General features: G+C 39.3%; 1 protein-coding gene across 6 annotated transcripts in view; it reads left to right on the forward strand.

Moving 5' to 3' along the window:
- CIP2A (cell proliferation regulating inhibitor of protein phosphatase 2A) overlaps nucleotides 1–23,171 on the forward strand; it is a 31,421-nt gene extending 8,250 nt beyond the window's left edge. For 2 of the 6 annotated variants that reach the window (XM_026058376.1, XM_026058379.1), the window contains 13 exons: nucleotides 738–965; nucleotides 1,498–1,657; nucleotides 2,636–2,777; nucleotides 3,543–3,642; nucleotides 4,526–4,644; nucleotides 12,487–12,679; nucleotides 14,871–14,945; nucleotides 15,048–15,158; nucleotides 15,957–16,153; nucleotides 17,807–17,920; nucleotides 19,866–19,948; nucleotides 20,424–20,563; nucleotides 21,664–23,171. In XM_026058376.1, coding sequence (XP_025914161.1) covers nucleotides 738–965; nucleotides 1,498–1,657; nucleotides 2,636–2,777; nucleotides 3,543–3,642; nucleotides 4,526–4,644; nucleotides 12,487–12,679; nucleotides 14,871–14,945; nucleotides 15,048–15,158; nucleotides 15,957–16,153; nucleotides 17,807–17,920; nucleotides 19,866–19,948; nucleotides 20,424–20,563; nucleotides 21,664–21,834 — 1,833 coding nt within the window. In that variant the 3' untranslated portion in view covers nucleotides 21,835–23,171. Of the gene's footprint in view, nucleotides 1–737; nucleotides 966–1,497; nucleotides 1,658–2,635; nucleotides 2,778–3,542; nucleotides 3,643–4,525; nucleotides 4,645–12,486; nucleotides 12,680–14,870; nucleotides 14,946–15,047; nucleotides 15,159–15,956; nucleotides 16,154–17,438; nucleotides 17,625–17,806; nucleotides 17,921–19,865; nucleotides 19,949–20,109; nucleotides 20,194–20,423; nucleotides 20,564–21,663 lie in introns of those variants that run through there. The other 4 variants (XM_026058378.1, XM_026058377.1, XM_026058381.1 and 1 more) reach the window with 4 other exon arrangements.
- Nucleotides 23,172–25,361: the final 2,190 nt, after the last annotated feature.

A 25,361-nucleotide genomic window follows, 5' to 3' on the forward strand; every position in this document is an offset into this window, starting at 1 on the left:
TAGTAGTTGAACAAATTGATGCCTCTTTGAATTAAACAGTTCACCTTTGCATTTACCTTTACCTCACTGCCACCTTGTGTAAATGAAACACATTTGGTATCTGTTGCTGAAGATTAAAATATGAAATGTCCTGAAAATATTTGGGCTGAATATGTATGAAACAAATCTTAAACTTTTTATGAATGCATTTCAACTCATAGTAAATAGTAAATGTTAATACTCCTGTGTATGTGTGGTTTTTTGGGGGGTGGGGGGGGGAGGTGCGATGGGGTGGATTTTAGAAATGCATGTTGAGGATGAAGCTTTCTAGGGGGCCTTTGTCTTCATCTCTGAGTGTGCACATACACATCCATTAAGATCTCGGAACAATTTCCCTTCCATAGATTTCTTCATTCAGATTGCATGCTGAGGCATTTCTACTGCTGATTGGTTTCTAGGCAGCAACTTTTATTTATATATATATATATATATATATATATATAGGAGGAAGCAGTACACTGAAAACTAGCTGTTACCAGCCTCATCTTCACCAGTCCAAGGAACTGTGTTTCTGTGGCTGACTTGACTTTCAGGAAAGAAAACTATCCTTCAAAGTACTGTTGGCTAACCTTCTTCAACATGCCAAGGGGAGCCGCTTGGAACTTAAATTTCTCTGTAGATTTTTGCTATAGGAGTTACAATTGCTGTAGAAGTACTTGATTTTTAAATATTTTAACTCTTCCCTTCACTTCACACAGGTCTTAGAACTGCTACTTGCCTTCTGTTCTGTGATGGAACTGCGTCGTACTCTGCGGCAGGCGATACTGGAACCCTCTGGCTTGCCAGTCTCTGGAAATACCAGATTTGTGGCTCGCTCAAAGACTTTTGAACCATCTGTTGCATTGGTGCACTTGTCAAACCAACCATTGGAAGGCTCTGAAGACTGTTCAGTTCTAGCTTTGCAGCTCTTCAAGGAGATTTTTGAGGTACCAAAACTAATAATTGAGTTTAAATAGCTTAGCAGTTATATTTTGTGTTTGAATTGATTTCTGAACATCTGCTGTTACAGTTAAAATTTTAATCTATCTTTGCGGTTTTACTTGAAAAATAGCATGTAAAATATATATCTGAAGTACAATTTGTTCTAGAATTTCACATGCTGTAAATCAGCTTTCTTTTAAAGACAAGCTGTGTATTTTTTTTTATTTTTATTTTTTTAATACATCTATGCTGAAAGGTAAGTGGAAGGTATGGCAGTTCATGGAGTAATTAGGTGGGTACAGAACTGTCAGTAAAGAACTGTTTTTGTTAGGACTAGTAGAAGTGAGAAGGTGTCTGCTGATTTTGTGCTCTTTGTTAAACTTCCTCCAGTGTCACACTGATGAGTAGTCTTGAAACAAACCTGAAATAGCAGTGGTTTGGGAAAGCTAGAAGACAGGTTGGTGGAAGAAGGGTAGAATAGGCTTGGTTCTCTTGTTCTGTGGTTTTAAATATTGACATAAAATTTGTTTGTTACAGGATGTTATTAATAGCGGCAACAGTGCCTCAGCTGAACACTTTGTGGATCTTTTGCTGCCTGTTCTCCTTGATCATCTTCAGATGCCAGAACAGATTGTGGATGAGCTATTAGTGAAGAAAAAGTGTGAAAGAATGGTCAAGGCTATTAGTGTTCTAACAAATATCCTTTTTGTATGCCTATTGGCAGTTAATTTATTATTCCTCTACTATGATCTGCTGCTCTAAGATATGAGAGGAAATGCCCATCTTGAGTCACTTAATAGCTTTTAATGACAGTCAACATCATAATTTGGCTTAGGACTGTCATCCTGAAAGACCTTAAGTTGCTTTCTAGTTGCTGTGAAATAATTGAATACTACAGTGATGCAGGATAAAATGTGGTGGCTGTTCAACAGTATAAAGCACCCAGCTAAATGTGGTGCAAGTTCAGATCAGTGAAATGCAAGGAAAAATAGATGTGAAATGATACCATTTTACATTCTTCCCTTTGTAAAGGGGTTGCCTTCATTAGGTGTAAGAGTGGCCTTTCTGGCCTGTCTAGGCTAACGTACTGTCTCTGACAGTGGCTGGACCTAGGGAAGAGCATGGGGAGAAGGCAAATGTGGTGCTACTACTCGTCATTTTCAAGCTTCCAGCTATGAGTTATTTGGGGAACTGCGTTTCTTCTTCCTCTTTTTTTTCTGCTTCTATGACTTTTGTCCAGTTGCCTTATTGAAGTTAATGTCCACAGTGTCCTGTAGCAGAAAGGACACAACTGCAAGACGCAGTCCTAAATGGATTTCTGTGAAGAAGTCTCTTCACTAGTTCTCAGCAAGAGAACTAGTTCTTGTATTAGAGGTTGACTGTTTGCTTTTGTTCATCTCCTGTGTCACTCATGATTTTATAGACCATTGCATTTCCCTAGTCCTCCAGTTGTCTGTTTCCAAATAGATATGCTTTTTAATTGAAAAGTGAAGCTTACTTGGCTTGTGTATTAAGTGTGGCTGTTAAGTGGCTCATAGAATTGGATTTTAAAAGCATATTTGGAGGGTCTCATGTTTCAGTATACTAGCTTGTTTCCTTTACTATTAGATAATGTAACCTCATGTGCCAGTACTTAAAGATGACTATATTAAGTTTTATTCTTAACTTAGTCTACTGCTGTGTGGAGATGACATACTGAAAATGCATGCCTCAAAGGAGCTGAGTGCCAGCCAATGTGCATCTCTAATAGAACACCAATTTATCTATAGTGGGGTTGGTACTGGTTTTGGGACAAAGGTAGTGAACTCTGAACTGTGGTGAGCACACTAAAATCATGTTCATCTAAAATCGAATTTAGCAACACTTGCATGAGAGTGGTGATATAGTTTCAAAGGAAATCATACTCTAGTCAAAAGTACCATTTAAATACAAGTAATTCGGTATTTTTGAATCAAATTTGGTATTTTTGTGGCAAAAGTTACTGTTCAGTTCAGTAAGAAAATCTAGCTTAAATGTTCTGATATTGTTTTGGAGGTAAGTTAACTTCCACTTATGAGATTTAAGATCACTTTTACACATATGCTGTAGTTGAATCTTATCCAAGTCGAAGCTTACCTGAAATGCTCATGACACCTAGCTTCCCATTTTGATTTTATGTAACTAGAGTTCAGAAATATCATACATCAGTATGTGGAAAAAATTAGCATACTAAAGGCGTATAAACCACTTCAGCTCAGTATAATTAGCTAGAATGTAGTCTAGCCTGTAGTTGCTGCACTTATATTGCCAACCAATAGTGAAATGTAATTGACCTGGGATTAAACCCTCTTAGCTTTCAAGCTGGAAGTGTTCTTTGGGCTTCACTGTTACTGTCCTTAGTATGCTGGGGAAGCTCAGTAGCACGTCCAAGGAACTGAGTAATCTCTCTTGGTGTTGGCATCAGTGCCTTGCTAGACATGTTTAATTTTGTGGGGGAGGTATCTGTCTGTTTTGTGGGTCAACTGAATTTATTTGTCAGTGCTGATTTGACAAATCTCACTCTTTTTTCTTTTTCCACTTTGCTTTTCCATTTGCATTGAAAGCAAACTTGCTGCTGATGTTATTTTGAAAACACTTGATCTTATGAGCAGACTTAAGCAGGAGGTACCTAGTATGGAAGTCAGCTTCTACAAAATTTTACAGGTATGATGTAAAATCTCTTTTAAAACATATCTGTGAAGGAGAGTGTCATAGCACTGCAGTAGTTTTAATTCTGAATGTTTTGTGTGCATATCTTTGAAGTGGTAAAACTTTCAGGGAAATATAGTCCCCTGGGCACAATTTTTGAAGGTTGTTCCATTGTTAATTCTTCTAAAATAACAGCAGTTTACTTTTACTCAACTCACTTGCACATTTCAGTAATGCATGTGAAATGATATTCAGCTGTTTGGTAAGGAGTGTCTGTATAAGACCGCATTAGGACTACATTTTAAAGGTAGTAAACTAGCAAAAAGTTATCACAGCCATATATTTGAGTGATTTGTGGTGTTGGTTTCTGTTAAGTATATCCACCCAATTTATGACTTCACATAGATGAAACAGCTTCTGGTAGCTATTGGTCAGATGACACCTTAACAGTTCACTTTGTAAATGTAAAATTTATTCAGACTGTCAAATATTTCATATTGTTCTTGGGGGGGGTTCTTTCAAAAATGGATAATATTGTGAAATTTAATGGGTAGTAATGAGAGTGCCAAGGTTCTCTGTAAATTCTAATAATATCTTAAGCTTATGACTTTTTATATCATTAAAACCAAGTACTTCAAAACTTAAAGGAATTAAGTAGTCTTTTATCTGTTGCCTTGACTTAAATAGGAAAACAAGTTTATAATACCCCCAAGTACAAACTATTTTTAGTCATTTCTACTTCATTGATTTCAGGCTTCAGAAACTTAGAAAGGTAAACTTTGGAAAGGTAGCTTCAGTTTTGAATAAAGCATTTCTGTGCTAATAGGCCTTGGTGTATTGTGATGTCTTTTTCTTGTTGTTGACTTGCATTGTATTTGATCAAAGTAGTTTCTTTTAGGATCAGCGCTTGATTACACCTTTGACATTTGCTTTAACATCAGACCATAGAGACCAAGTGCAAGCTGGACTTCGAATACTGTTTGAGGCAGCACCCTTACCGGATTTTCCTGCCATAGTGTAAGTTTGTTTTTGTGATAGCTTGGTAGAATTTGACATTTATGGCTGTAGGGATACTCATGTTTCTTGGCATATTATTTCCAGTTCATTTGTAACAGAAACCTTACAAAAATCTTCTTGTTTCCTCTTTATCTCCAGTTAAAGAGACAGCAGTATTCTTGGGGTCAGAAGAAGTAGTGCAAGCACTGGTGGTAATCAGTTAGAATCAGATCCTAGAGAGCATTGTAGTGATTTAATTCTGCCTCTCAGGATTGACTTGTCTGAATTCTGTTCTTGGAGCTTTCTACTTGGACTGCATTTAATACCCAGATTGTCAGAGGACTCTCTACAAACTGTCAGACATGTTGTTCTTCAGTTCCTAAAGCTGAATCTCTTTATTTAACCTTTTGCAGTGATTTCCAGGAAAGAACAGATAGGATAAGGCACAAGCAGGATAGCAGTTCGGGCAGGATTTAAGGTTTCCTAAATAGGGGAAATAAAAGGTTGAAAAAACTTATTTGATGGAGTCCATAATTTCTGTAAATGTAATAAAACAGGAAAAACCTAGCTTAAAGTTGAAGCACACTTCTTGCAACCTAGAAAAACAAACTGGAACTGCTTCCTTTTTGTTAGCAAAGATTCTTAAAAACAAAAGTGGGAGTTGTTTCAAAGGACTTGCAGATCAAATGTCTTTTTGGCATTTGAACTGCTTTTCTGGTTCAAAGGATTTGCAACATATTGGGTTTAACTCGAAACAGTGCCTAAATTACTTCTTTTGGGGGGGGGGGATGGGGAAGACTTGACCAAACCATAAATTGTTTTATTGTGTTTTTCTTGTTGTTTTTGAGAAAGCTCGAAGATGGTGGTACGTACAGAAACTACCAAAAAAACCTAGGGAATTGTACTTTCTGCCATAATCTGAAAAAAGGCAGTGCTGAGAACAGTGATAAGAGCCTAGAACTGCGGCTGTTAAAATTGTACTTTCATCCTTAAAACCTTGATGCTGTTGCGATTATCAAGTAGTAGTATATTTCAGTAGCACTTGCATCTAGTTAGCTATAGATGTCAAGAGTGAAATATTTGTTTTTTTTCAAGTAAATGAATGTTTGTAACGTAATAAAACAGATGCAAAATAAATTTTGCAAGCTAATCTAAAATGGGGTTAAAAAGGAGTATTCAAAAACTGCTAGCAAGTAAACTGTTAAGACATCTGTAATTGTGGTTGTGTGAAACCATGCAGCAATTCTTGGACAAAAGTGATTACCTTAATTCAGAATAGCTGAAATAATTGGCATGATGACCTAATGAGAAGAGCCTGTGAGAAGATAAAAAGCTGGGTTTTCATCAATAGTCAGTAGTAGAAGCAACACTTAATAGATTATTTATCTTGCTAGTGTTGCATGCTTTCCTAGGGTAATAGTGAATGAACTGTATGTTTGTGATATTGAGAGTCAGTTCACGGACAGATGAGGAGAAACAAGTACTGAGTAATTTGTGACAAGATGAAATTTTCATTGGAGTTTAGAGTTACATCACACTACCTAGTTTAGGACAAAGCATTATGTGAAATGCTCTGAGCGCAGCTAACAGACAGCTGAGAGAGTAGTTTGCAGAGCAGTTTCTGGACTCAGCTTCAAGATCTTAATCTTCTGGGGGCTTTGTCTGAGATAATCAGGTGGGGAGGGGGGCCTTTCTGGGAGCACCCTCAGGAACTTCAAGGTGTCTGCTGCTGCTGGGTGAGGATAGCTACCACAGGCTATGACTTCTAGCAAGCTCTAGTAGCTTTTAACAAGCTCTGTCAGCTATTAAGAGATCAACAGGTGCTTGGAGCTTTTCTTCTAGCCCATTCTTGATCAGGGTCAAGCACCCTTTCAGCAGGACCTATGGAGAGCCCTATATAGGTGCTGGCCTGGAGCATGGTTCCCAGAACACAGCTGAAAGGTAGTCAACAGATGCAGCAGTTTTCCCAGCAGTTGGTGCAGCAGGGCACAAAGAAGTGGCCAGCAACTGCTTAGAGCAGCATACGCTTCCTCAGCAATGATGGTAAAATATCCCAGGGCATGGTTCCCAGCAGCCGTTGGAGTAACTTTATCTGTAATGTCAGAGGCCTCGACCCTGATGGAGCTTCTGGAGAAAGATGCAGCTCTGCAAGTCTCAAGCTGCAGGGAGTACCTAGTGCCTCTTGCTAAGGCTGGGGCAGTAGGAGATAGTCTTCTAGCCTGTGGGAGATGTGCAGTTGTTGAGGATCTGTGTTGCGAAGTAAAGGAGCTACAGGAGGAGGTCCTCAGAATGCAAGCAGCAGATGTGATGAAAAGGAATTTGCCAAATCTTCTCCAAGACCCTGCAGCTTCAAGAGCCATATCCCCAACTGTAGCAGAGGGAGGGGCAGGTGGAGTCTGTGCCTGTTGGCTTGGGAAGTAGAGATTCCTGTGACAGCAAAGGCTGGGAGCTTGTTTCCTGACACTGGGAGGAAGGCTTCTACTCCACCTGAAGTTTTGCAGCTACAGAATAGATTCAGTGCCCTTGTAGCAGAGAAGGAGCTGGGAGCTCTGCCCAGCAAAGCATCTGTGCCAGCTGAGCCTGAGCCACACAGCAGCACCAGGAGGAAGCAGTGAGAATGAACAGTGGGAGGCTCCCTGCTGCAGGAGGCTGGAGGCACCCATCAGCTGATGTGACCTGTCACCTAGGGTGGCTTGCTGGGGGCTCAGATCCAGGATGATGTTGAAAGTCTGCTGAGGCTTGTCTAGCCCTCAGGCTTTTACCCCTGCTGCTCTTCCACATGGGCACCAACAATACAGCCAGGGAAGACCTGGGAAGTATCAAGTGTGACTGTGTGTCTCTGGGGGTAATGATCAAGGGCATAGGGGTCCAGATAGTGTTCTCCTTGATCCTGCTGGTGGAGGGGAGGGGCTGTGGTGAGGGGGAGGAGTGGATGGATCCTGTGAGTCAACAATTGGTTGCACACCTGGTGTTTGGAACAAGATTTTGGTTTCTCTGACTGTTGGACTCAGAGCATCTAGGACTGCTAGGAAGAGACGAGATCCACCTGACTAAGCTGGCAGAGTGTTGGCATCTCTGCCAACAGCCTTGCCAACCTGGTGAGGAGAACTTTAAACTGAGAATGACAGGGAAGGGAGAGGATGGACCAACAAACAAGTGAGGAAGTGGTAAACCGGGTTGGTAAGCAAGAAGTGAAGGATAATGTGAACAGGAGGGACCTCGCAATCAACAAGACAGGGCTGAAGTGGGGTCAGTCCAAGTGTATGCTCATAAAGGGATTGCCTATAGGACCACATTATGGGGAAAGCTTTCATATGCTTTCTGGGAAATCAGCATGACAGGGTGCCTCTCTGAAATGCTGTTACAATAATGCACACAGCATGGGGAACAAAGAGGAGGAATTGGAAGTCTGCATGCAAACTACTAATCTATGATTAGGCTATGATCTCATTGGTACCAGGGAGATGTGTTGGGGTGACTTAGGCAACTGAAGTGCTGTGGTGGATGGATACAGGGCCTTCAGGAAGGATTGGTTAGAAAGGTGAGATGGGAGAGTTGCCCTTTATGTGAGAGAGCAATGGGAATGCATGGAGCTCTGCCTTGGGATGGCTGATGAGCCAGCTGAGAGCTCATGGATTCAGATTAGCAGGCAAACTCAAATAGGCGGTGTTGTGGTGGGTGTCAGTCACAGATCACCTGATCAGGAAGAAGTGGATTAGGACTTCTTCAGACAAGTGGAAGAAGCCTCATGTTTGCAGGCCCTGGTTCTCAGCAACAGGGACATCATCCTGATATCTGCTGGAGGGGTAACACAGCAGAGCACATGCAATCCATGTTTCTGGAGGGCATTGATGACAACTTCCTAACATAGGTGATCAAGGAGCTGATGAAGGGAAGGATTTGGCTGGACCTGATTACTTCTAAATAAGGAAGAACTGGTTGGGAATGTGAAGGTCCGGGGCAGCCGTGACTGAAGTGACTGTGAGATGGTGGAGTTCAGGATCCTGAGAGGAGGGAACAAGGCAAAAAGCAGGATCACAGCCCTGGGCTTCAGGAGAGCAGATGTTGGCCTGTTTATGGACCTGCTTGGAAGAATCCCAGGGGCTCCCCCACTTCTCTGGAGAGAAGAGGGGTCCAGGACAGCTGGCTAATATTCAAGGATCATCTCCAAGCTGTTAGTTGTCTATCCTAATGACCAGGAAAACAAGCGAGGGCAGCAGGAGGTCTGTGTAGATGAACAAGGAGCTGCTGATAAGACTTGAACATAAAAGGGAAGCATACAAGAGGTGGAAGGAAGACGGGTGATGTGGGAGGAGTATGGAGATGCTCTCTGAGCATGCTGGGATGTGATTAGAAAAGCCAAAACCCACTTGGAGTTGTATCTGGCGAAGGACACGAAGGGTAACAAGGAAGGCTTCTACAAGTACATCAGCAGGAAGGCTAGGGAAAATGTGGGCCTGATGCTGAATGGTGAAGGGGCCCAGAAGGATACAGAAAGGCTGAGGTACTCAATGCCTCCTTCACCTCAGTCTTTGCTGGGAAAACCAGCCTTCAGGAATCCCAGGCCCCTGAGGCCGGAGGGGAAGCCTGGAGCAAGGAAGACTTACCCTTGGTGGAGGAGGATTAGGTCAGGAAATACTTAATCAAACTGGACGTACACAAGTCTATGGGCCCTGACAAGGTGCACCCATAAGTTATGAGGGAACTGGCTGATGTCATTGTGAGGCCACTCTCGATTATGTTTGAAAGGTCAATCAAAGGAAGTTCCTGAGGGCTGAAAGAAAGCAATAATTGCCTCAATCTTCAAGAAGGGCCAGAGGCAGGATCTGGGATACTACAGGCTTGTCAGCCTCACCTTGATCCCTGGAAAGATGATGGAGCAAATCCTTTTGGAAGTCATTTCCACATCTGAAGGATGAGAAGGTGATTGGGAATAGTCAGCATAGACTTATGAAAGGGAAATCGTCCTTGATCAATCTTGATAGCCTTCTACATGAAATGACTGGCCTAGTGGATGAGGGGAGAGCAGTGGATGTTGTTTATCTTGACTTCAGTGAGTCTTTTGATGCTATCTCCCATAACATCCTTATGGACAAACTGATGAAATATGGGCTGGATGAGTGGCTGATGAGGTGGATGGCAAACTGGCAGAACTGCTGGGCTGAAAGGGTCATGGTCAGCAGCACAAAGACTGGCTGGAGGCCAGTCACTAATGGTGTCCCCTAGGGGTTGATACTGGGGCCAGTACTGTTCAACTTCATTAATGCCCTGGATGATGGGGCAGTGTGCACCCTCAGCAGTTTCCCAGATGATACAAAATTGAGAGGAGTAGTTGATACACCAGACGGTTGTACTGCCACTCAAAGGAACCTTGACAGGCTGGAGAAATGGGCAGAGAGGAATCTCATGAAGTTCAGTAAAAGGAAATCCCAAGTCCTGCACCTGGGAAGGAACAACCTCTTGCCCCAGTACACACTGGGGGTTAACCAACTGGAAAGTAGCTTGCCTGAAAAAGACCTGGGGGTCTTGGTGGAAATCAAGTTGATCACAAGCTGGTAAAGGCCATCAGCCTCCTGGGCTGCATTGGGAAGAGTGTTGCCAGTAGGTCAGGGGAGGTGATTGTTCCCCTCTATTCATCACTGGGGAGACACCATCTGGAGTGCTGTGGATGTACTAGAGCAAGTCCAGTGAAGGGCTACAGAGATGATTAAGGGACTGGAACATCTCTCACATGAGGCAAGGCTGAGACCTGGAGAAGAGAAGGCTCAGGGTGGGGATCTTATCAATGTTTATAAATATCTGATGGGAGAGTGTAAAAACGGAGACAGACTGTTCTCAGTGGTATCCAGTGACCTGAGAAGAGGCAAAAGTTGAAATACAAGAAATTCGGTTTTATATCAAAAAACAAAAAAACTTTTACAAGTGGTCAGACACTGGAACAGGTTGATTGGAGAGGTTGTAGAATCTCCATCCTTGGAGACAGTCAAAACTTGACTGGACTCAGTCCTGGGCAACCTGCTTTAGGTGACCCTCTTTGGAGATGGTCTAGTTGAATCCTCTGCTCAAGAGGTCCCATCCAACCTCAACTGTTCTATGACTCTATGATTTTTGTGGATATAAAAAATGTTATGGCCAGTAATAAATAGGCTGGTTAAATGAATGGAGGATCTGTTCAATCCCAAATGCCTGGTTTTACACAATGGAATAGTGAAATAACATGTCTATAAACACAAGTTAAATATAGGCTCTGTTCATGTAGACAGAAAGCAATTGAGACAGCTCTTCAATAAAGTGTTTGGGTTACTTTAATTAAAGAATTTATCAAGATTTTGAATGGTCACTTAAAAATCAGCTATTTTGACTTCTTAGTCTCTCTGATTTAGAACATGACACGACTAGCTGCCTTGAAATGGCAGACACTGGGCTGTAGGTACTCTAACTTATTCTGTCTAAACTTTCGTGTTCTCTTCTCTATACAAATGACTCTGAACCTATTGCCTTTTTTATTTGCATACTTGAATTATCACAGAATGGTTGAAGTTGAAAGGGACCTCTGGAGATCATCTAGTCCAACCTCCCTGCTCAAGCAGACTCACCTAGAGCATGTTGCACAGGATCGTGCGTCCAGGCGGCTTTTGAATATCTCCAGAGAAGGAGACTCCACAACCTCTCTGGGCAACCTGTTCCAGTGCTCTGTCACCCTCACAGTGAAGTTTTTCCTCATGTTCAGATGGAACTGTCTGTGTTTCAGTTTGTGCCCGTTGCCTCTTGTCCTGTCACTGGGCACTACTGAAGAGTCTGGCCCCATCCTCTTGATTCTTGTAGATCTTAATAAGATCCCCTCTCAGCCTTCTCTTCTCCAGGCTAAACAGGCCCTGCTCTCTCAGCCTTTCCTCATAAGAGAGATGCTCTAGTCCCTTAATCATCTTCGTAGCCCTTGGCTGGACTTGTTCCAGTAGTAGTGTCTCTTGTACTGGGGAGCCCAGAACTGGACACAGTACTCCAGATGTGGCCTCACCAGGGCTGAGTAGAGGGGGAGGATCACCTCCCTCAGCCTGCTGGCAACACTCTTCCTGATGCAGCCCAGGATACCATTGGCCTTCTTGGCCACAAGGGCACATTGCTGGCTTGTGGTCAACTTGGTGTCCACCAGCACTCCCAGGTCCTTCTCTGCAGCGCTGCTTTCCAGCAGATCAGCCCCCAACCTGTACTGATGCACGGGGTTATTCCTCCCTAGGTGCAGGAGCCTGCACTTGCCTTTGTTCAACTTCATGAGGTTAATTATAGTTAAAACTTATGAAATGTGGTATATTTCATGAAACATTTTAAAGCAGCATCCAAGACAAGCAAAAATGGAGGGGGTTTTTTGGTAGCACCCTGTTTTTTGATGATTCAATCTTTTGATCTTTGATTGATAAAAATCATTTCCTGCTAAATACCACGTCTGTCCTGCTACTTACAAACAGTGGCCTGATTGAGCTGAATAATAAATGTTAAGTAATCCTGTTTCTCAGACAAAGAAGGGACAGTTTTTCTTCTGCTCAAGAATAGCTGAAGAGCAATTTCTGGTGAAATGCTGCACTTGTTTCTGGAGGTGTTGCATGGCAGGTTACAAAGCTTTTTAAACATGAATGTGGTAGATCTTCAGTAGATGACTGACCTTTTTCATTTTTACTCCTTTCAGTATCTCTAGATAGTTTGGGTGTACTGTATCTTAATGTTATGTGATAATGCAAATGGAGTTATTTCAATAGCCTCATGTTTTCAATGAGAGAGCAGTTATGTTATGAAATTGTTCGTATCTTTAACTCTCGCAATGGTATCTGTAGCAAATTTTCTTTAACAACCTTTATGTTTATACAGGCTTGGCGAGAGCATTGCAGCAAATAATGCTTACAAGCAACATGAAACAGAGCACGCATCAAAAAGAATCCAAATGCAGTCACTCATGACCAATGTTACTTCAGTGAGATGTTCTTCATCCCATTCTTCATGTGATGATTCAGCAACTTCAAATATTCAGGAATTAATACAGAAACTCCATTCTGGGCTAGAGGTTAATAGAATTTATGCATGTTTATTAAATATTTGACACTTTACTGCTTTACTGAAGAAATTAAATCTAAGTTTCAGGCTACAGTGAACTTATCAGTTGAGATCAGTGTGGATTCCTGCCTATTTGGAATCTGTTGCTTTTACTGAGCTCCTGAGCAGAACTCAAATGACAGTTCTTTGTACTATATCAGAAGCTGGGCTCCTTGTTGAGATCCTTTTCTGTAGTGGAGTTGTCCACACTATTCTAAGTGTCAGATACAGAGACAGATGTCAGATGTAGCCACAGCTGTGTAGGCTTGCTGGGATGGGTACAAGGAGTGCCTTCCTTTCCCTCCCCCTGCCAAAATAGAGGTGACTGTGCTGCTTTATAAGAGTATGGTGCATCTCTTGCACGTCTAAACAGGCATACTAACACTTTCCTTTTGTTGCTTGTAGCTGGCTCTTTAGCATTTGCATTTTAATCTTTGTGGTGTTCCTGTGAAGGCAGTATTATTACTTTAGAAAAGTTTTTTGCTTTCCTCTGCAACAACATGCATTGTAGATGAGATGCTGGAATAGGCACTGCATACAGTTCCCCTCTTAGGGGCCAATACTGTCAGATGCTGAATATTTTCCTTTTTCTGTTCAAAGTAAGATAGTTGCTTTGTAGCTGTTCCAGACAAAGTGATGGATTGTTGCCACTGCTTTCTTTTGACTTAAAAGAACAGTATGCAAATCAACAGAATGAACAGGAAGTGTCTGATAAGGACTTGGTGACTATATATTAGTGCCATTGCCTCCAGCCTTAGCTTTGCGACCCTTCGCTCTTTGTTATCGTTGATAAGAATGAAACTCAGCAAGCTACCCCTTCTAGGCAGTTGCTGGAATAATAGTGGAAGAGGTCAAGTGACTCTTGCCTTGGCTTCCTTTTTAACTCTGCCACTGGATACTCTTATTGATCATTCTTTTCAGTACTGCATGTGACAGTCTGTAAATGCACTGCTGTGTATTTATTAATAAAAGTCAAAGTGGCCACAGGCCCCTTACAGCATTAGTTCACTAGCTTCCAGTAATGTGACATGTCCTGCAGCTCCTTAGATTTTTGATAAGGAAGAAAAAATGTTTTTGATATATTGTTCAGTGAATTACTTAGTCCTCCTGATTAGTAGAATTTTCCTTTAAAAATGCATTATTTAAACACTGATACGCATTCATTTAAAATGTCCAGTACTTCAGCTCGGTGCATTCTGTATGTTGTGTGAAGCTCAAATGTGTGTAAAATGTATTTGAAAACCATCTTTTAATAGAGAAAGTGAAGGGAGCTTACATAAGCTTTCCTTCTACTATCTAAAAGGACATGGAGATGACAAGTTTGCAAGAAAGAAAAGAAATTGTTGGCCCCTGGTGTTAGGGGCAGGGAAATAAGCTGTAGACTGGAGTTACATGGGGGCTACTGTTAATTTCCAAGAAAAAACTTGTAGTCGTTCTAAAAGGTGCAGAGATGATAACTTTTCCGTAGGTGTTTGTTGTACGAACAGCTGGGATAATTTGCACTTGGTCATGCATCTGTGTATATGAACAGCTGCTCAAAATTGTTGTTATACTAGTACTGTTTAAGGAAGAGTATCCTGAAATCACCAAGTGGCATTCTCACTTGACTCAAGTGTGTATTTAAATAAGCACTTAGGGCTTGTGGTACCATACAAGGTAAACTTCCTCTAGTAAGCAAATGCATTAGAATAACAAGTTCTGTTCTGGATAGTGTCCTTTCAGAATAACTGTCCAAGGTCTTTTCTGATAATCCCGACGTTGACAAGGCTGAGGAATGTAAACAAGGATTTTTAGCCATGTGCATTTTGTCCTGTTGACATTAGGGCAAATTACTTTAGATGTCCTATTAAATTTCCAGGAGTTAACAAAGATTAGACCCAGGGGAACCATTGTGGATGTGATGTTATCTTTTCATAGTGACTGGCTAATAGTCTTCTGCAGTTCTTGCTATTTGACCTAACTAGCTTAATTATTCACAGATTTTCTGCAGGTCAGGTGTATGCAAGTTGAGCAGATAGTTTCAGAGTTAAAATAAGAATTTAAAAAGCTAGTGATCAGGTACAACTTGAGAAACTACTGAGCTCTTCAGATGCACATTACCTGTCTCCAGTAGTTACAAATTTAATGTTTTCTAATTTCTGCTGCTGTAAAATTTTCCACAGATGAAGGAGTCAATCGCTGATGTGAGGATGTCTGACATAATGGATGTTTACGAGCAGAAGCTGTCAGCGTTAGCAGTGAGTATGGCCTAGAGTGTGTGCGGATGCATTCCTGCCTGTACATACAGAAATTCTTAATAAAAAAAAAAAAATTTTTTTTTTTTTTTTTTTAATGGGCAGTCCAAAGAAACCAGGCTGCAAGACCTTTTGGAGGCAAAGGCGCTGGCGCTGGCTCAGGCTGATAGGCTGATGGCTCAGTACCGGTGTCAGAGAGCCCAAGCTGAGTCCGAGGTGAGTAGCAGGACCCTTGTTCTGGAATTCTGGGGTGAAGCTGAGTGGTGCTTGTCTGGGTAGCTTTAACTGTGATGGCACATGTGAAACTTTCTACTGCTTAGCTAAGCAATTTAGGACAATGTTAATATGTCATTATAAGCATCCTGTTTTCCTTTGGATTGTTCTTTAGAACAGTTTTCTTTAACTTTCTTTCCCTTATAGGAAGTCAACAAAACTAACCTACTGTACTGATTACCTTTACCATTGGTTAACCATTAGTGTTAACTAACCTAGTGATACTAATCTGTAAAACAAACAACAGCCCTTACCAGAATTCTATGTGGCGTTTGTCTGTGCATGTAGAACAGCTTCTTGTTTGTGCCTTTTAATCACTTGTCATATTTCATAGGAAGATGAACTTTCAAATAAATCTTGCATTACTGGGGTGTTTGTAGGTGAGGTGTGCTTTGAAAGCTCATAATCATTTTTATTCTTTAAAGTTTATAATAAAGATTCAATAGCTCAGGCAGCGACTTAACCAAAAGCATGCATGTATGGATCTTAAACTTTTTTNCCCCCCCCCCCCACTGGCTATAAAGGGAGCTAAAGGAATTTAGAATGAGCTAATTGCCTTATTTTTAGCTAATATTCGATGAAAAATCCTTTTCTTAACGTAGCTGATGGTATTTTAACATTAGAGACATATATGCCTATCATATTGGGTATCAAACATGATGTTAGATATTAAACATGCCTATTACAAAGTGGCTTGTAAAACAATTTGTTGTAATTGTTTTGTTTTTTCCTCACTCAAAGGCAAGAACTCTTGCTGCAATGTTGAAGGATGCAGAACGAAAAAATGAAGAACTTAATGTTTTGCTGAAAGCTCAGCAGGTGGAATCTGAAAGGGCACAAAATGATATTGAACAGCTCTTTCAACACAACAGAAAACTACAAACAGTTGCTGAAGAACATGAAATACTGAAAAAATCCTCTATTGATCTTCTTCTGAGGTAAGAAGCTTAAGGTCTCTAAGCAAATACTTCATATCCAACCGGAGTGATAAAGCCCTTTATTTTTCTGGGCTAAGTACATTAGAAGGACAACATTACATGCTACTTCATAGTTTAAAGTGAAAAATTCCCCTTTTTCCATGCTTATAGTTCAGGTACCTTTAAGTCATTCAGGAAGTTAATATGTTAAACGGAGTCTGAGAACTAAAGTTGTAGGTGTTGAAGTTCCAGCGTGGGAAATGGCAAGAGCTTTGTATATTTACCGAAAAGAAAAGAAAGAAAAAAAAAAAGAAATACCCCAAACAAAATGAAAAAAAAACTGTTTTCGAAGAAACACAACTAACAGTGCTTGTTTTCTAATGGTGTCATGCCATACTCTCAGCTTCTTTCTTTGCTCTTATATGCCATCTTGACAACATGCTGTGAATAGTCTAGAGAAGCAGCCAATACAGTATGTCTGTATAAGGCAGGAGCTTTCATCCTGTAATCACTTCTGTAGCAAATTTGACTGGAATTGAGTAAAAGTGAGGTGCGGAGGACGGAAGCACAGTGTGTCTCCACAGTGATATTTATATGTATTATTTCTTTAGGATCTTAAGCTAAAAAAAGGCATATGAGGCACAAAAAGTGCACAAGGATAAACTATTTATCTCTTTATAAAAAAAAAAAAAAAATCTGCTTTGGGAGAATGAAAGCCAAAAGAGCTTTGCCTTTTCAATCCATATGAGTTGATCTTGTCCCTAAGTGTCAGCTGATAAAATTCAGAAAGATTCTAACTTAACAGGAATAAACACTGTATTAGACAATTTTGAAGGCATATCACTACCCATAAGGGAGTCACGGGGGTGGAACGGCAGAATGCATGTAAGTGAATTGTTCTGTCTATTATGGAGTTTGTTGAATAAGTGTCTAGTACAGTTGCTATGGCAAGTGCTGCCTTTTTTGCTTTAATTGTGTGTAGCCACATGCTCTATGAGCATGTATTTATTTGATTTAGTTGTATGTGAAATGAAACAGTCTGTCCAGTATTTAGCCATTGTAAATTTCCTGAAGAAGGAATAAAATAGCTTGGTGATCCTTACAGTGTGATCATAAAGCAAGAACTTAACTTACTTTCTAAACAATCTGCACACTTTAAATACTGTTCTTTAGATACTCAAATAACTGACATTGGGGAGAGAATTTTGCTTTTGGTAGGAAGGTGAAGAAAGTGCTCTGCTTAGGGCCTGAGATATGCTTCATAGACTTCTATTAATTGATTGCATGTTGCATTGTTTGTCTTCAGGAGTGTTTTCAGTCTGTGGCATCACCAGACAACTAGAGGTTAGAGACTCAAAGGGTCCCTTAAAAGATGGCTGCAAAAAGCAAATTTGAAACAGTCTACATATGCCAAATTTCTAAAGGCATCAGCATATTCGTCAGTCCCTGAGAGTTTTCTGCTGGAGAAAGGTTGCTTTCTGATGTTTATTAAGGATATGTAAGGGGTCCACTGAAGCTTGTTTTTCATCTACGTTCATAAAAAAATTTTGCTTTTAGCTTGAGTGGGATGTTTGCTCAGGAGATGTCAAGTTTTTTTATCTGACAAACTATTAAAGTAAAAGCTCTTCAAAAACACTTACTCTTTTTAAATATAACCCTCTAACTTATTTGTAGGCATGAAACAACTGAAAAACAGTATAAAGATCTACAGATTACGTGCAATTCACTAAATAAACAAGTAGAAGCAATGAAAAAACTAAATGACTCACTCAAGCAGCAGAATGACAAGTAAGTTTAATTCACAATCTTTTTTAAGCAATTTAAAGATAACCAGTAAAACTAAATTGCACTCTAGTCTCAATCTTTCAGTTATTTGTGCTTTAAGTAGCATCTGAGATGTGTAGTTAGCTTCAGGGTTACTTGATATGTGTGTTAGGTGAAAATCTGTAGTAGTCATTTCCACTTTTATTTTCCTTTCCTATACTGTAGTTGGGGAGGGGAGGGTTTCCCCACAAAGGCTGTAGAGACAGTAGGAAATAAAAATACCGCTGAAAATAACACAGGTTTTTGGTGTATGTGGTGTTTTTAGGGTGGTTTGGGGGGGTGTTTTTCTTTTAATTCTTAAATACTATTATCACCCAAGTTTTTCACATATTTCCTTTTAGCCTGCAAGGTTTATCTGTAATCATATCAAATATTGCTGTTGGCACGGGAGGTACTTAGGGTTTTTGTTTGCAAATAAATAAGTAAAACTAATACATGGTTTCATTTAAAAACAAATTATATCACAAATAGTGATGGTTGGTATTCTCTCTCTGTGGTGCAAAACTTCATTCCTTGAACATACGACTAGCACTGAGGACAAAATATACTTTTTTCCCCAAACTACTGGATTACAATAGGTCTGATGTACCTTTCACCTGTGTAACTAAGGGGATATGGTTCCTATTTGTGAAACTTTAATACTACTTTGAAAGATATCTCCTGCAAAATTACGCTCACAGACATGCCTTGTATTCAGTTTCAAAATAAAATTCTATTCTTGGTTTGACTTGCAAAGTTGGCTTTATCCTTCCTGGCTCTTACCCTGTCAGTAGTCAGGGCAATCCAGATCACTGCCCTGACTTCCGATTCAAGTGGCAATTTTTTCATGATGATGATTTTCCTTTCTCCTGAATAAATATGTATGCTTATTTTCAGTGGTGCAGTATACGCAGCTCAGGGTAACTGGGGACATGTTCTGAGAAAGAGGCTGTCACTTTTTTGGGGTGGGAGGGGGGGAAGGGGAGGGGCAGTTATTCTATAGGTATTCTTCGACTGCCACAATTGAAATAGGGACAATGGAAATAATGTACAATTTTCTATTCCCCCCCCACCACCACCACCACCACACACACTTTGCAGGAAGCTACAACTAAGAAACTGGTAGATAGTAGGTGGATAAGCAAGTGAGCCAGAGTGACAGTAGATGGCATCTAGGCAAGACAAAATGTAGATGAATTATGTCTTAGAAATTAGACTAGCTAATAATTGGAAAAAGTAGATTAACTTCAGGAGGTATGAAGTGTTCAGGTTACAGCTGTAACACTGATAGGAGATGACAGTGCCTATATATTAAATGATCATGAAACTAAATATTATCCTAACTAGTTAGGATGGCAGCAGACTTACAGATGGGCTACAGTGAAATCTCATGAACTAGTCATTTTTCTAACTGTTCTGTGACACTCCAGAAGATATCCTGACTGGTATTGGAAACTCTTTATGCATAGATGTGTTTACATAGAGAATAACACTTCTCTGAAACAGATTTTACTAACAGTATTGTCAGTACAGGAGCATACTAAGAGCTCAAAAAGCAGTATCCTCCATTATTAATGGCAGTGAGTTCTGACTCTGGTTGAATGACAATTTCAGTTCTGTCATGGTATTTTGAATGCTTTGTGGCTGTAAGAGAGAGACAGTTTCTGGTGCTTAACTCTAAGAATGATTTTTTTTTTTCAGTAGTTTCTACCATTTTCCCTTGATCAGAGGGAAATAAAACTGTTTCACAGAAGGGGGAGGGGAATTTGTCTGTACCCACACCCTGCAAATTCATAGTTGTGTTGATTTGATTTGAAGCTCCTGAAGTTGGAATTGATATAAAAATCATTGTGGATTGTTAAAACACAATAATGTTGTTGTCTTTTATTTTAGCTTCCCTGATCATTAAAATTTTTCTCTGCAATTTTAGGACTGCTGCACAGTTGAAAGAAACTGAAGATAACAGAAAAGAATTACTACAACAGCTACAGGATAGAGATGGCAAAATAGCAAGTAAGCCACTTGCTTAAACATCATTGGACTGTCAGAACTAACTAGGTTAAATAGGTGTTTTTATTATGTGCCCTAGATAAGTGGCTAACTTTTAAGTTTTAAAGGTAGCCAGAGATGATAACTGCATGAAACAAATCAAATACTTTGTTGTTGTTTGAAAGAACAGGTAAATGTGGCTTTCCAGTATATGTGGATTTCACTGAATCTCTGCACAGTATCAGACATTCCTTCAGAATCTTTTTAGGGTATGTCCATTAAAACTGTTTTCTATAGGAACTGTAAATTACAAGAATTTAACTTAACTCTTTGGTAAATGACTGCAAAACAGACACTAAAACTTAGCAGTAGATGGCAGTACTCCGTAATTCACTTAGCAGCCATGCTGGTTCTAAAAAATACTTGTTGTTTCACAAGCAATTAAGTAGCTCTATTCTAAGTCTGGCAACCCATCTTTTAATGTGTTGGCTTTCTTAAGGCTTGCAACAGAAAATAAAAGTTCTGGAAGAAAAACTGAAAGCTCGGCAGAAAGAAAAAACAGATATGGAAGAAACTATAGATGTTCTTAGAAAGGAATTAAGTAAAACAGAACAAGCAAGGAAAGAACTGAGTATCAAGGTAAGAATTATTTTCACCTGCCCTCCAGTCTGGAATTTTAAGTATCTATATAACTGATAGAGTTGGAGAATTGATATTTCAATAGTAGAAGTGGCTAAAGAAACCAGAGCTGTATAGGTAGTGGATGAGAAGAAGTACTCTTAGTTTTAATCTTATATACCTCTTGAGTTTTGAATAGCTGAGCCTGAATTTAAGAGAAAAGAAGTCAAATTCAGGCTCTAATGGGGCTATATGAGGCATTGTATAAGAGTACATAATGTCTGGAAGAAAAAACATGCTGTATTAAATGAGAGAATGGAGCATGCTCTTTTTTAGTTGCTAGTTTTGGCTACTGTAGAAGGTGGATTCCCCCCCCCATTCTTCTGCCCCTACCCACCAAAATGCATCTGATTTTTTTTTTTTTTAAATCTTTGAAATTCTAATAAAATATCTATTCTCATCTCTGTAAAAAAAAATATTGACCTTTCTTTTCAAAACAGATGTGTGTCAGTTTGGCTATACAATTAAGTCAGCAGGGTAAGGTTTTTTTAAAAAATAAATAAAAATCAAAAACAAAACAAAAGCCAGAAAAGTTCAGTGCAGCCTGCATGTCCTTGCCTGGAGGTATATTCAGCTTCCTATTAACTCACAAGGCAGAGGGTCATCTCTCTGCAAACCGGTCAGTAATTGTAAAGAACTGTGTGGTCTAGCAAAGCATTTGCGGTATTTCTATTAATTGTAGCACAGCTAATCTCTCCAGGCAATATTTTCCAATATATAGCAAATGTTTCCCTTGTTATTGGTAAATATTTAACTTTGGCTTGAAATAAGACACAGATGGCTAACGAACACTTCTGTCCCTTAAGTAGGACAATAGTAATATGAGGGTTGGTACTTTCCCCTTGGTATCTAACTTTACGTGTGGCAGTGGCTGTAATCATTCACATGCACCAAATATATAGCTATGTAAGAGCTGAGGAAGATGTTTCCAAAACAGGCTTATAATTTTAAAACTGTGTGTTTTAATTACTTAAATTCACCACCAGGCCACTCGGCCTTCACTACACTGTGTATGTTGATTTCCTCCTCTATCAACTGAAAAAACTTTGTTTGTTCTGCAGGCATCTTCTCTGGAAGTTCAAAAGTCCCAGTTGGAGGGACGTTTGGAAGAAAAAGAAGCTGTTGTAAAATTACAGCAAGAAGAACTGCACAAACATTCCCATATGATAGCAATGATTCACAGTTTAAGTGGTGGCAAATTAAGTGCAGAAACAGTGAACCTCAGTTTATAGGGCTCTGTAGTTAAGGTTTTAGTATTTTATACATATGTATAAATATATGTAAAGATTTTTAAACTTGAAGTTAGCATATTCTCTGGCTAAAAAGACTCATATCATCTAAAATTAAGTAGCTTGACTATCAGTTGAGAAGAAAAACTAGTATTTTGGAAGCTTTGGTTTGAAAAATCTGAGCTATTGTATAGCCAATAGGTCTTCTGATGGTCTTGTAGAACTACCATCATCTGTACTGGGAGCTGGATTCGGCTGTTTCTTTGTGACTACCATTCCTAACCCTGCAAAGGGACAACAGGAGTCACTGACTTTTTGCCTGTACATTCTGTTATCGGCAGTCAGACATGCAGCATGCTTCATTATAGGAAGGTTCAGCATTTTGATCATTTCATCTTGTTAATTTTGACTCTTCTGAATACCATGTACTATTTGTGCAGTGTTGCTTCCTGATGTCTAAGATACAAACATAGAAAGAAAATAGATCATACCAATTACAACATGTTACATTGAAAGCTATATTTCAGTTTATTGGTGCACGTTTCATGCAGTAAGTATGTGGAAGTGTTTCTAATTATGAGGTGATAGGAATTTGAGCAAGAATAGAAACTTGAATGATTATCAGAAAGTACTATCAATTATGGGAAGTATGCTGAGATATGAAATATATGAATCTTTGTTAGAATACTATATAATACTTTCCTAGTTCTACAACAACACTTTTTCTCATTCTTTAAAAGGATCTGCACTTTGTTTTGTGTGTCCTATCTGGTACACACTAGCTATTGTCAGCGTTGTCCATTTCTGCTGTACACGAATAGGATTTCATATACTGTTTGTAGTATAACTATGAAGATAACTTTTTTAAAAAATGTGCTTTCCTATGAAAGACTAGTACTAGAACTTGGTGATGTGCATTTTTTGAGTGGAAAAACATTTTCATGTTCTTAGCTTAAATGTGACATGACTAATATGTCTTTTAGCAGTTGGCAAAATTCTTACATTGATAGCTGTATTTTGAACCAGAGTTCTGGGTGATTAATATGTTCCTTATCTGTAGCATTACTGCCTTATTTGTATCTAATTTGCAATGGCTAGATTTTAATACATCTGAGATGCCTTATGTCTTTCAGTTTTGTAATGGATGTTACATTACTGAATCTGCTCAACTCATGTCTAAGTAGAGCCTTGTATATTCAGTTGCAATTGCACAACACCAGATGAATTGTATCTATTTTAACCTGTTCCTGAAATATATTTCTTATGACTTAACCACAGGTAAGATTATAGACATTGTTTTGGTCTCTGTGAAGACTGCGGGAATAAAAGACTGCTCTGTTTTCTGTGTCTTGTGTGTTCTGTTAAGTGAGGTAAATTACAGGGATAACTGCCAGCTCAGTGTAGTTTGGCTACCTTTTTGCATAAAACCAAGTTATTGCTTAGGAAGGTGTTTAAAAAAAAAAAAAAATTAACAGAATTGCTGAGGTAAGGATTTTTGTTGTTAGACTTTCCCAAACTCAAATAGGAAAGCAAGCTTCATTAGCCATAAATTTTTACTTCAGTTTAATGGGTTAATAAGTTTGAGTGTCAAAGTAAATTTGCAGACATGGGATTCATGTCTCCTTAAGTCCCTTAGTCATCAGGAAAGGGTAAATAAACGTTTTTGCTAACTTTCTGCCAAAAACTGTTCATGTAAAGGAATTCAAATAAGAATTAAAATGTCAAGCGTGTTACTAACTAAACTGATAAATGCGGGTTTGACTCTGCTTTTTTAAATGGGAATGGGAGGGGGGGAATAGAAAGTTGCTTACTGGAGTAAGGTTATTGCTTCATGGCCCCAGAAAATGGTATATGAATCTGTGGAGCTGACATAATAGAATCCACAGTAAGAAGCACAGTATATGAATATTGATTGGCATTTTTTCCTGCTGCTTCAGTATGTTATTGCTCTAAGCCAAGTGTTGCTGAGCTTTGTTGGAATGCATAGCAAATAAATGCATGGACACATTAAACTCCTTTGACAACAGTTGTGTTTTCTTAGCTGGCAATGGTTTTCCAAATGAATAGTGGCTACTGGAACTAGCAAGTAAATTGATGTCTGTTTAAAACTTAGTTGAAAACATATAGCTCTTCTCCCTGTAGAAAAAATCTGTAGCTTTTTTTACATTTAATTCATGCAGAGGAATAGCTTTGGTTTTTGCTTTTAGGCAGGTTGACTTTATTAACGTTGAAGATAGTTCTGTAGTAAGCTTCCCTGTGCACTTTTCATATTCCTGTTACATGCTGTATGTAATATGCTATTGGACTACATTTCCCCCACAGGCTCCCTCATTTAGTGCTGAGAGTAGCTGGCACCAGCATAACGAACAACTATTCAACAGAGTCGATTTTTAATTATCTGTGCTATGTCAGGGTGTCAATTGCCTGTTTTACAGATATAGAGACTCGAGCTGTCTTATCGCAGAGCAACCTCAACTCTCTAAATCAGGCACTCTAGTACTTGCATTATCTGGAAGTAGCTGTCTTTTATCTTACATAACTTGGAGAAAGTTTTGCATTTATCATGTGGCTCTGCACACTTCATTTGTACATTGTTTGAATCCTGCTGTGCAACCAGTATTTCTTTTTCCTGCAGTGTTTGTTGCTGTACAGTCTGGTTCATTCTTTATGTATTTTGGGATAATGAGATGATCAACAGTTTGGCATTCACTACCTCATCTGATATGTTATCTTCATCTTATCATTCTCCTTCTCCTTGGTCTCTCCTGAGGTTGTGAAACTTTGGCTGGAATTTTCTTAACTTGATTAGTTAAGAAAATTGTTAATATCCTCCACAAACAGTAGAACCTGGGCATTATATAAATTGAAAACACGACTGTGCATTAGGAAGGGATCTGAAATGTAAGTGGTGGCAAGTAAGCCTGTTTATAAGAAGCAACATAATGAGCAGCTAAGACTTTTGATAGATTTTAGGAAGTATTTAATACAGATTGAGTAATAGAATTTATTTAGAGATGGTGTCAAGAAAATACAAAATTCTGAGTACGGAAGTCTAAAAACCACTTCTTATGGATTTTTTTTAATGGCATTAAATTGCAGCAGTACCAAAAGCTTCAAGTTACCAGCTCGCCAGGAACTATGTATTGTTTGTCATTACAGTTTTCTTGATTCTGAGGTAAGTGCGTAGTTCTCCAGGAATTCTCTAACAGTGCACTTTTCTAGAATAAGTATAAGTCAAAGTGGGGGAAAAACTCCATTGAAGCTGCCAATGCCCAGCTTTATAGGTTTGGTTTAAGTGTTCCTTTGAAGATGTAAGGAGAGGTTGTCTACTCCTTTTTCTTAGAAGTGAAGGCAGAGTTTACTGTTGGCAGCCAAAGATCAAGTATTTTTAGGCAAGTACATATTTCACAAGAAATGCTTTCAACCTTACAAAGTTGGTTTATATATAAATAAATTCCTCCATGCCTTCCCATCTGGCTACTTTTGAAATAATCTTCAGATTTTTTCACTGTCTGAAACAGACTTCCCTT

This window comes from Apteryx rowi, unplaced genomic scaffold (genome assembly GCF_003343035.1).
Source record: "Apteryx rowi isolate R43461 unplaced genomic scaffold, aptRow1 scaffold_146, whole genome shotgun sequence".
Lineage (NCBI taxonomy): Eukaryota > Metazoa > Chordata > Aves > Apterygiformes > Apterygidae > Apteryx > Apteryx rowi.